The sequence below is a fragment of the Octodon degus genome, unplaced genomic scaffold, assembly GCF_000260255.1.
Source record: "Octodon degus isolate 3935 unplaced genomic scaffold, OctDeg1.0 scaffold00188, whole genome shotgun sequence".
In the NCBI taxonomy this organism is placed as follows: Eukaryota; Metazoa; Chordata; class Mammalia; order Rodentia; family Octodontidae; genus Octodon; species Octodon degus.
The window spans coordinates 3,857,453-3,868,906 of NW_004524764.1; the positions used below are offsets into that span (position 1 = coordinate 3,857,453).

The 11,454-nt window shown below is 37.3% G+C and overlaps 1 protein-coding gene and 1 non-coding gene across 4 annotated transcripts in view; one reads left to right on the forward strand and one right to left on the reverse strand.

Annotated features, from left to right (window-relative positions):
* The window catches only part of Pla2g4a (phospholipase A2 group IVA), a 140,409-nt gene that overhangs the window by 52,418 nt on the left and 76,537 nt on the right, over positions 1 to 11,454 (reverse strand). For all 3 annotated transcript variants that reach the window (XM_004643980.2, XM_023704119.1, XM_023704118.1), the window contains 2 exons: positions 7,370 to 7,407; positions 5,633 to 5,774 (listed from right to left, as the gene is read on the reverse strand). In XM_004643980.2, coding sequence (XP_004644037.1) covers positions 5,633 to 5,774; positions 7,370 to 7,407 — 180 coding nt within the window. The remainder of the gene's footprint in view (positions 1 to 5,632; positions 5,775 to 7,369; positions 7,408 to 11,454) is intronic.
* Positions 11,130 to 11,236, forward strand: LOC111813435. Its single transcript, XR_002818702.1, has one exon. It is a non-coding gene; the product is annotated as a U6 spliceosomal RNA (small nuclear RNA).

Below are 11,454 nucleotides of genomic sequence, written 5' to 3' on the forward strand. Positions count from 1 at the left end.
AGAGAGAGAGAGAGAGAGAGAGAGAGAGAGAGAGAGGCACAAATTAACAGATGGGAAGCAGCCTGAGGAATGAATAATTGGTATTTTGAGTTTCCTTAGTGGGATTATGATCCCATGTCTCATGAGAATCTATATTAGAAAGAGGGGCCAGGGAGATGGCTCAGTAGAATAAGTGGTTGCCTGGCAAGCACAAGGGCCTGAGTTCAATCCCTGGTTCCACCCCCCCCCAAAGCATTATATTAGAAAGAAAAGGACACCCCTCCCCCCATGGAACTAGAAGGGAAGTTCCAAAAATGAAGCCAAGGTCATAGAGTAAACAAATCCTATGGAAAGAAATGAAGGATGTGTCATCTCATGGCTTTATGCCTTTCTTAGATTAAGAGACAAATCTATCCTTTGTAGGGAGTGGAGGGGGAGAGGCTGTGTCAGCAGTTGGGAGTTTGAAAAAAGAAAAAACAAAGTGCAATTGAAGGATGGTTCTTTTAGTATTTGGAAAATAGTTTAACATCTTTCTGTAATTAGGTCTATTAAAAATACTGAAGTTTGGAACTCTTTATTTTTAACAACTTGGTCGATTTTGGATGGTATCTTTTGATTCACTGCCATAAAACATGAAAAATAGGTAAAACTTTATTTCCCCTCCTCACTTACTTATCTTGTTAATTGAAGTATTAGTAATAGGATCTATATTATTTCTTCTTCATCTATACTCATGAATTGCTACAATTTAATTTTAGTCTACATTAAAATTAACTTGGTCCCTTCTGCCCCCACAATATGTTTTCCATCCACTTGTGAGCCACAGAATCAGTAAGTAGTAATTGAGTGAGGGTCCAAAAGCAGCAAGAGCCTGTGGTTAGGGACCCAGAACCAGGCACTGAAGAATCCAGGGGCAATGAGTCACAGGGGACTGCAGTGGTTATGACTGGTGGGGTTCAGAGGTAGAAAAAAAGGCACTGGAGCACTGCCAGAGTAGGCACTGTCCCACCAGCAACACCCCCAACTGCAGAGCTCTGTACCCTGACGTATCTACCATCCAGACAGCAAGCTCAGTGCTGATAAACAATGTATCCCTCTGTCAATCAAAAGCTGCTGAGCTCTGCACCTACCTAATCTCACAACTGAATTCTTAGTAGGACCTTACTCCTCTGTGAGTTCAAAATAACACTGAATTCACCATTGGTGGAGACCACTATGAAGTGTCTATGAGCAGGATTTATATTATCCAATTGGCTTTTCACATTTACTTGTAAGTCTGCCCAACAGCTCAGCCCCTTGTCTGGAGATGGCAGCCTGTGGTGGTGGGGGAAGCCTCGATGCCTCAAATGACAAGACAGTGGTCCAGGTGCCCACAGCAGAGGATACCTGGCTCCAACATCAGTTAGCTCCATGAAGACTGTAGCTGCAGTCATCTCCTCCTGTGGTGAAGGCCTTCCTGGAGATGAAATTGTTCTCCAAAATTAATATAGTGTATTCCTTGGAAAAGGCCCCCAAGTCCTACGCAGATTCCTGCATCTTCTTCAGTATTCCCCTGCCTTGTTTGACAACATAACAAATGCAGCTGCCTAAAGAAATCTTACTCTTAGCCTTCAGAGAATCTCAAGTTCTGTGAGAGGATTTTGATCCTCCCGGAGCCCTGAAATCATTCTATTTGTCTCATTGGTTGCAGCCTTTGCTGTTCTCTCATTTGGCAGATGGTAGCCTGATCAGTGCACAATAAATAAGGGATGATTTTAACACAATGCACCATCTCTTATATACTCTCAGATCACAGCAAGAGGAAATTAGCAATCAACACAAAAGAGACCACAGAAAACATGCAAGCACATGGTATTGAATGATATGTTCTTGAATAATCAACAGGTCACAGGTAAAATTAGGTAATACTCTGAAAGATAAAATGGGCAAAATCCTTGAGGACACAGTCATTAATAGGACTGTCTGAACAGAACACTGATTGTAGAAAATTAATATGCAGATTAAACAAATGAAGTTATATCAAATTAAAAAGCAGTCATATAGCAAAGGAAACTCCAAACCAAATGAAGAGACCACCCACAGGATGTGAAAGAATTTTTGCCAGCTAGTATTCAGAGGACTAATAACAAGAATACATAAAGAACTCAGAAATTACTAGACCTTAAAAATTAAAAGACCAAATCAAAAAATAAGCAATAGAAATAGATACTCCTCAAAAGAAGCACAAGTGGCCAATAATTACATGAAAAAATGGTCAGCACATTTGGCCATTTAAGAATTACAAATCGAAACAACTTTGAGTTTCCCTCTTAAGTCAGTAAGGATGACTGCTAGCAAGAATGCAAATATAAAGAGTTGTGGCAAAGCTGTGGGAGAAAAGGAACTCTTCTACATTGTGGATGGAAATCCAAACTAGTATGACTACTTTGAAAATTAGAATGGAGACTTCTCAAAAAGCTAAAACTAGAAATTCTACAGGACCCATATATTCCTCTTGTAGATATCTTCCTGAAAGAGTTAAAAAGACACATATTGCAGCGATGCATGCATGCTTGACTTATAGTAGCACAGCTCCGCATAGATAAATCTTAGAAATGACCTATACATCCCTCAACAGATGACTCGATAATGTGGTGTATCTCCATAGTGGAGTACTAAAGAAAAGGTGGCATATATCCACAATGGGGTTTTACTCTGCCACAAAAAAGGACAAGTTGGTAGAAGTTCATTCACTTTTGAAAACTGCATGGGTCTTGAAATCTTAGTGCTAAATACAGGAAGTCAGACACTGAAGGCTGAATGCCACATGGTTTCTCTTATTAGAAACTGAAATACAAATAACTTAAAGAGCAAAATCAAAAGGAGACAGTAAGAAATCTGGAAGTAGACTTTTGTGGAGATTGGAAGGGGTGAGGGGAGGGGAGGGGCATAAACATGATTAAGACACAGTATGCGTATGTCCCAGTTCCCCAAGCTGGATGTAACTGTTATGCACTGAAAACATACACTACTAATAAAAAAATAAAAAGTAAAAAATGAATATTAAAAATATTTTAAACAGTTTTGTTAAGCAAACTATCTACTGAGCCCTTCTCAATTGTTATAATTATTTTATAGCTGTCTAGTCTACACTTAATACAATTGATGAATACTTGCCCACACCTTTCAAAACTTTACATAAACCCTCAACTTTGTTTCTTCCTAAATTGCTCCCTTTCACATTTGTAACTCAATAAGCATCCCATAGGGGTTAGTTCAGTTTATATAAACTGAGTTAAAGTAATTACAAGAAGTGCAACTGACATAAGGACCTGCTATCAGGTAAGACATCACTGTCAGAAAGCTATACAATTTGACTGGTAGCAGAAGTGTTGGGCATAGTGGAGAACAACTTCTCAGTTTTGAATAGTTAGCATGCCATGGAATTGGCTAGAATATTTTTCAGGGTTTATTGAAAAATGTCAGAGCCATGGAGATAGCTCGGCAGTTTAAACACCTGCTGAGGTAAGTGCAAGGACCCGGATTTGATCCCCGATACCACATGCCATGCCTGCCACACCCCAGGCGCACCAAGCCAACCACCAAGACCAGGCATGGTGGTGCAGAGCTATAATCTTAGCCCTGGGGAAGCTGAGACAGGAAGATCACTACAAGTCCAAGATGCATAGTGAGATCCTGTACCAAATTTTTAAAAAAGGAAAGAAAAAATAGCAGTTTATCTTAAAATTAGTTCACATAGGAACTGTTTTAAATACTACTATTGATATATCCAAAAGAAGATAATGAGGTTATCCATGAGATGATCATACACCTATGTTCATTCCAGCATTCTTCACATAGCTAAGAGGCAAAAATAACTCTAATGTCCATTGACAGATCAATGAATAAACAATATTTAGCATAATCACACAATAGAGCTTTGTTTAAAAATGAAAGAAATCCTATCATATGCTGTAACATAAGTAAACCTTGAAGACATTCTACTACATAAAGTAAGCCAGACACAAAAATGTAATAGTACTGGGTTAATATTCAAATTAAATTAGAATCCAAATTAAAAATAAAATAATGATCACTCGGTTTGAAGGAGGAAGAGAATGTGGAATTGTTCAGAAAATAACATTTCAGTATTACACACTTTACATGAAGAAAAGTTTTGCAAAGCTGTTATATAGTGAATATTACTGAACTGTGTGTTCACTTAAAAATAAGGATGAGAAATTTTATAATATGTGTTTTCACCTAAAAATAACTTGTAAATATTTTTAAAAACTCAATAATCCATTTATATGTAAGCCAAACTTTTCCTATTCATAGAATAAACATTTTGCTTGCGTACGATTCTTATAAAACACTATTTTACAAGCACATAAGTTGTAGTATATACAGACAATGAAATTTTATTTACAGCTAAGAAAATGTTATCAAGCTGTGAAAAGGCTTGTAGAAAACACGAATTTATCCTAATAAATGAAAGAACTCAAACTGAAAAGCTTATGTAATATATGCTTTCAACTGTAAGATATCCTAGAAATGGTAAAACTATGAAAACAGTGAAAAACTTGATGTTTGCCAAGGATTAGATAAGAAGGGATAGCTAGACAAAATATGAACATTTTAGAACAATGAAACCATTCTGTATGATATGGTAATGCTGAGTCCAAGTCATTATATATACATAGAATATACAACATCAAAAGCAAGCCCTAATATAAACTACAGATTTTAATGCTAATATGTCAATGTAGGTTCATCATTCACAATAAACATACCACTCTGCTATGGGGTATTGATTGTCCAAGATTATGATGATTTATTTTATATGTCATCTTGATTTGTTTAATGCAAATCTATATAGATAGGGAATAAAATATTGTTTCTGGCTGTGTCTATAGGGGGATTTTTTGAAAAATAAGCATTAGAATCAGCAGCTTGAATAAAGAATACCTGCTTTCACTAATGTAGGCTTACATCTCATCAAAAATAGGACAACAAGGTGGAAGGAGCACAAATGTTCTCCTTGAGCTAGGATGTCCATCTTCTCTTGGACACTGATACTCCAAGTCACCTGGCTTTGCGACTTTGAATCCTGACACCAGAGCCACCTGCTGTCAGCCATCCCCAGTACTTAGACTACTGCCTGGCACAGGTAGCTACTCCACCAGATCCATGATCGCAAGGCTTCTGGTACTAGCCTGAGTTGCTCCACGATTTCTCCAGGTCCTGTAGCTTGTAGGCAGCACACCATGAGACTTCTGTTTCCATGGTCACATGAGTCAGTTCCCCCAATGAATCACCTGTGTATCTCCATATATCCAGTTCAGTTTCTCTGGTGAACACCAGTATTGCAAGGCTGTGCATGTGTGTGAATAGAGGCATTTGGGACCTCTGCACTTTCCACTCAGTTTTCCTGTGAACCTAACACTGCTGTACAGTAAAATGAGCTAAATACTATACCTAATAGGTATTATCACATATGACCAGCACATAGGATGACTTTCCTCAGTGACTTTTCCTTTATCAGGCATTTTACCTTAAAAGCTACAGAAATAATGTTCAATCCCCAAATTTCCATATTTGAGTGCATTTTAGGGGGAAAGCATTGAAAAATTATTGTTAAGTGATAGCAACACTTGAAAAATCCCCAACTCACATCGCGTGTAGAGTATAGTCCTTCGCTCTTTTTTGGACCCAAGAGTTTCTTCATGTTTTCCTTTATGTTCTCTTTTCTCTGTTGTCTGAAAGTTTTCTCCTGATCACACAGAGCCATACTGAATCGTAGGTCAGGGCACGAGCTGCGATAGAAAGCAAAGCTATGAGCCCTGTTTCCACGTGACTTCCCTTCCACACAGAGAGCTCCCTCAAGTTCCCTGGCACACCGCTTCCCTCAACCCATTTGGAAAGGAACTAGCAATTCATATTAGAATGCTGACGAGTGAGTCAATACAAATGTAGAGGCACAACAGCACCAATAAGGATACTGTCTCTTAACCATTCATAAAAGGAAGTCTTCTCCTTAATAATAAATCTATTTCATCTCAATTGTTCGTCACTTCCTGATAAAATATAGAGCAAGAAAAGCACAGTCTTTGACTAAAATATCTATAGTAATGTATGAGCATTATAAAATATTTTAATTGAGAAATAAATTAGAAGGGCTGCCAGATAGCTCAGTGGACTAAAGTGCCTGCTTAGGCAGATCCGGGGGCAGCAGGCCCCACCCACGGGGATGCTGAGGTGGTGACTGAGACTGGATGTGGTGGCATGTGCCTATAATCCCTGCACTTGGGAGGCTGAAAACAGGAGAATCATTGTGAGTCTGATCTGTGTGGTGAGAGCCTGTAGACCCTGTACTAAAATACATAATAAATAAATAAATAATGATAAAGGTGAAATTTAAACTAACCATTTCTTCTAAGGAGCAGAAATGGCAATCAAATGAGAAGAACCTATATGAACAACTGTACAGGTGGGATTTATTTCCTGAAATGGTTAGAAGATACCTAACCCAACAAATCATTAAAGTAGGAAATATTTGGCCCAAGATCAAACTTAAATATAAATTCACTATTTTGATTTTTTGCATTCTTACTGTAGATTGTTCAGAATATTTAAATAATTACCTAAAATATGCTTTGACATACTATAACTTTTTTTTTTTTTTTTTTTTTTTTTTTGGCAGGACCAGGGATTGGACACAGGTCCTTGCGCTTGCCAGGGAAGCGTTTATTCCACTGAGCCATCTCCCTGGCCCTGACATACTATATTTTATTGATTATTTTCTTGGTGTTGAAAAATATAATTAAATAATCTTTTCGAAATTTACAACTGCATCCCATAAAGTAGATAATCCAGGGGTAGCATTACTAAAGTCAAAGACAATGCAGTTTATTTTACCTACTTGACTTCAAAATGTTTTGCAAATATATATTCCCAAAATAAATGCATGAGAGCAAAAGTATTCTGAGCAAAAGTATTCATAACAATATCGGTTTAATTTGCTGATAAAAGAAAATACTTATAGTTCTCATTTTTAATTCTATTTTCTCTTCGTGAGTTAAATCATTTATTAATAATAACTTTGTTAACAACGTTATTAAAATATTTTTTGAAATGATAACACATTGCTAAAGTAGACATAGCCCAGATGTCTTTGTACTTTCTTCTCCTTTACTGTATTTTATGAGGAAGTAGTTATTACTTCCTTAAAAATATTATAATTATGTTTTTAAATTCCGTAGCAAATGAGATAGCTAAAGAAATGCAAATCAAATTAATATATTTGTATATATTCAAAGCCACTGAAACTAATAAAAAGTGTTATGTTCAACAAATAATAATTTCTGGATCATTCAAAATATTTTTCTTCCAGATAAGTAAATGAACTTACCAAACTTCAAGAGACATTTCTAGAATCATTTCAGTGACCTAAAAAAGACATATTATTCAGATTAGTTCATAGAATTGATGTGTCTTCTCTCATGAAAATGAAGACAATGGGGCGTGGGGAGATAGTTCAGTAGAATAAGCGCTTGCCTGGCAAGTGCAGGGTTCTGAGTTCAAGCCCTGGTACCGAAAAAAAAAAAAAAAAAAAAAAAAAAAAAAAAAAAAAGAAAGAAAGAAAGAAAGAAAGAAAGAAAAGAAAAGGAAGCCAAGATCATTTAAGTGCCACAAAAGCTGAGATTGAATAGCAGCCTATGTGCCCATCGGTGTGAATGAATGAAGAAAATTTGATAGATAGATAGATAGATAGATAGATAGATAGATAGATAGAGAGATTCAGCATGGGGAAAAAATAAAATTTTATCATCTGCAGGAAAATAGATGACTCTTGAACAAAAATAAGCCAGACTCATAAAGACAAATACATACCACACGTTAGCCCTGAAATGTGGAAATTCAGTGACACCAAGAAAGGAGAAGAAAGACTATTATTAGTTAACAGGAAGGGAACAAGGTGGGGTGAAGGTGAGTACAAGGGATGGATCTGAGCAAAACACATTATACTCATCAAAACTCCCCAAAAACATAAAACCGGGAGGGAGGCTGGGCCAACGGGGCCCACAGAGAAGAATGAAAATGACGAAAGCGTGTTGCGTCTACGTGTGGGTCTGTGGAAATGAAACTCAATAAAACTGAAACACCACTTAAAAAGTGAAAAAATTACTGTCAGATTATATTAACATACAAAAACCTAAATAGAACAGTAACACAACCTCATGAAAATCCTAAACTATAGACGCATTTCAATAAATGTTTTTGCTTTTTTATTATCTAAGCCTACTTAATAAATCATTTTAGCAACCATAAGAATTGCCTCTGCCTGTTCGCTTTCTGTCCTCACCAGAACAAAGTAGTTTAGCCTGCAGTGACTGTTCACAAGACATTTCAAAATGCGTGATACAAAAACAAAAGACATGAAGACAATGAGTCTGTTACTCAGAAGTACCTCAGATCAATCAAAGATTATATATGGTCATGAAATTAAAGGAATCCTGCAAGAAAGCTTGCATGTGTTTCTTTCAGACAAGTGGAGCCCTAGTCAAGAGGATGAAGAGCACCTGGTCACAGAATGCAGCAGGATCCAGGGTCCCAACACGCTGTAGGTAGCTCAAGAAACATCCAGGAATGGGATCTGGGAACTCAAGCTTACATGTGATTATTGTTTCCGCCAGCCAACCATGTTAGGGTGGACGTTTGCCAATGAAAAGAGATTAATTATTGTTTATCAGCATAGAGACACACCAATATTTACAGAGCAAAATAAGTCTGAAAGAAATCCCTATGCAGAGACTATAAATCAGTTGTGGGGGAAAAAAAAAGCCTTCAATATTGCTCTTGTCATTAGTAGTAGACAATGTAACTTTATGTTATTATGAGAATCAATGAAAAAAATGCTTCAAAAATTACTGTGCAATTTTAAGTTATGACATCAGTTACCCTAAGAACATAACATATTGACATTTTCCTTTTCTTTTTTCTTTTCCCCCCATTTATGCATTAGGTACAAGGTCTCAATACGCAGCTCTGACTCATAGTGATCCTCCTGTTTTCAGCCTCCCCTGCGTTCGGATTACAGGTATGCATCACCATGCCTGGACTCAGTGGTCAGCTCAGCACTACCCCGGGGGTGGGGCCAACATGGCATGCGGGACCAGGGATGCGAATCCTGGTCCCTGCACTTGCCAACGCAGGCACTTAGTCCACTGAGCTATCTCACCAGCCCTTCGACTTTTTCAATATCTTCAAATAGAACAGAATTAGGATTAATGTTTTTACCTCCAGAGACCAAATCCACCAAGGGTAAATGGAAATTAAATGAATACTATTACAACCCAGCAATTCTTTTAACAAATGGAAAGTTCCAAAGCCAAATTAGGCTTCTATTCAAGAAAAAGTTGGCTTCTCAAATGGCAGGTCCCTAAGTAATTTATAATTTAAGAGTCAATGCTTAAGTATATCTAAAGCCTACCTGTCCCAGGGCGGGCCAAATAGCTCAGCAGATCAAAGTGCCTGCAAGCAGGCACAGGGGACAGAGGTTCGATCCCTGGGCCTGCCGTGCCTGCCCCCCAGGTGCACTGTGGTGATAGCAATTGAGACTAGGCGTGGTGGTGGGCACTTGTAATCCCAGTTCTTGGGAGGCTGTAAACAGGGGTATCACTATGAGACCAATCTAGTAGTGAGATCCTGAACACCCTGTAGACCCTTCCCTAAAACACACACACACACACACACACACACACACACACAAGCTTACTTGTCTCAACAACCTAATATATAAACAAAAGGAGAATCAAACATGTAGTTGATGGCTATGTGTGGTTCTTATAAAAATGCCAATTGTGTATTCATCAATATTTGTTGGTTTAGATCTTAGTGATCTTTTAACTCATTAAGTAAAAACAGGAAGAGAGAAGACGGGATTTCTCTGTCCTTTCTGAAAGCATAAGATGTGTTGTCATAGTCTTGTTGCATGGATGGGATCCTTACTTCCTTAGGTTGCCCTAAAGGATCACAAACAAGCAGGAAGAAATGTTAAACTCTCCCACCTGATGCACTGTGTTCAGACATGCTGAGAAGTCTGACACTCACAATCTCTCTGCACCTTTTACCTAGAAGGTGTCATTCAGATAAAATAGTAAGAAAAGTATGTACTTCCTGTGAGGCATTAAACAATTACTATAAACTTCTTCCCACACATCACACAAAGCATCTCTGCATTACAAGATTCCATGTTGCTAGCTTTAGTTGGGCAATTAGAGAGAAGAGTGACAAAATCTCCCAGGTTCTCCCCACCCCTGAGGGCCCAAGCAAGGAGCAGAACAAATTATAGCTCTACCTCTTAGGAACTGTAAGTGTACAAAGTAGGTGATCCCATTACCGTAGAAAACAAAAATAGCTTCTTTGGATTCTAGAATTAAAAATAATTTGGAGTCCTATAAGGGATCTTTAGTTGGATGAGGTGGGAGGAATTAGAAGAGAAATTATTTTTAGAAAAATGTATTTCAGGGACCGGGGAAATGGCTCAGTAAAATAAGTGCTTGCCTGGCAAGCTCAAGGGCCTGAGTTCAATCCCTGGTTCTGCAAAAAAAAAAAAGAAAAAAAAAATGTATTTCAAACTCTAAAATAATGTTTAAAATATTGGACAATTAATTCTCTTGTAAATTTTCCCAGGTTGCTTTGAAATAATGAAGCTAAAATAATAAAATAGTGCTTGGCAATACGGAGGTATTTTAAAATCATTATTACATAAAATACAGACAAGTTGGTCTGACGGTTGTGGGTTATTGTTAAAATACAGACAAATAATTTTAAATTTGACAATCTCTCCTACTAATAAAGAATTTTTTGAATGCATCACACATTCTTTTATATACGGACATTTACATTCTTTTCAATAAGCATTGTTTTGAATGTTGATTTCTCTGAACCAGTTTAATCAGTTTTTGAGGTAGAAACATACATACAGAGAATAATCAACATTTTGATTCAGTAATTAGCTCTTTTGAAAAGAATTACATACTTTCTGCTATACCTGTATCTATACGAGCTGTATAAGGTAATAAAAAATGAGATTGTAAAAGTGAAGGACATGTTTATGAAAAATAATTTTTCCATCCATGTAATTCCATGTCAAGAACAAAGAATCAGTGCTCGCTTTGGCAGCACATAAACTAAAATTGAAACGATACAGAGAAGATCAGCATGGCCCATGCACAAGGATGACATGCAAATTCATGAAGCATTCCAAATTTTTACATCAATATCTGATGGAAAATACCTGTTCCATGATATGCCAAAGATGTTTGATACTTAGACAGATAGGGTAAACCGAACTGAATATATTGTAGGTTAATAATAAGCTTCTCTTCTGGAGGGTTAACAACCTAAGTTCACAGATCAAAATTGGAGAAAAGGAAGGGCTGCAAGGTCAGCCAACATTTTGGCCCTAGCCTTTCAAGGTCAGTGAAGACT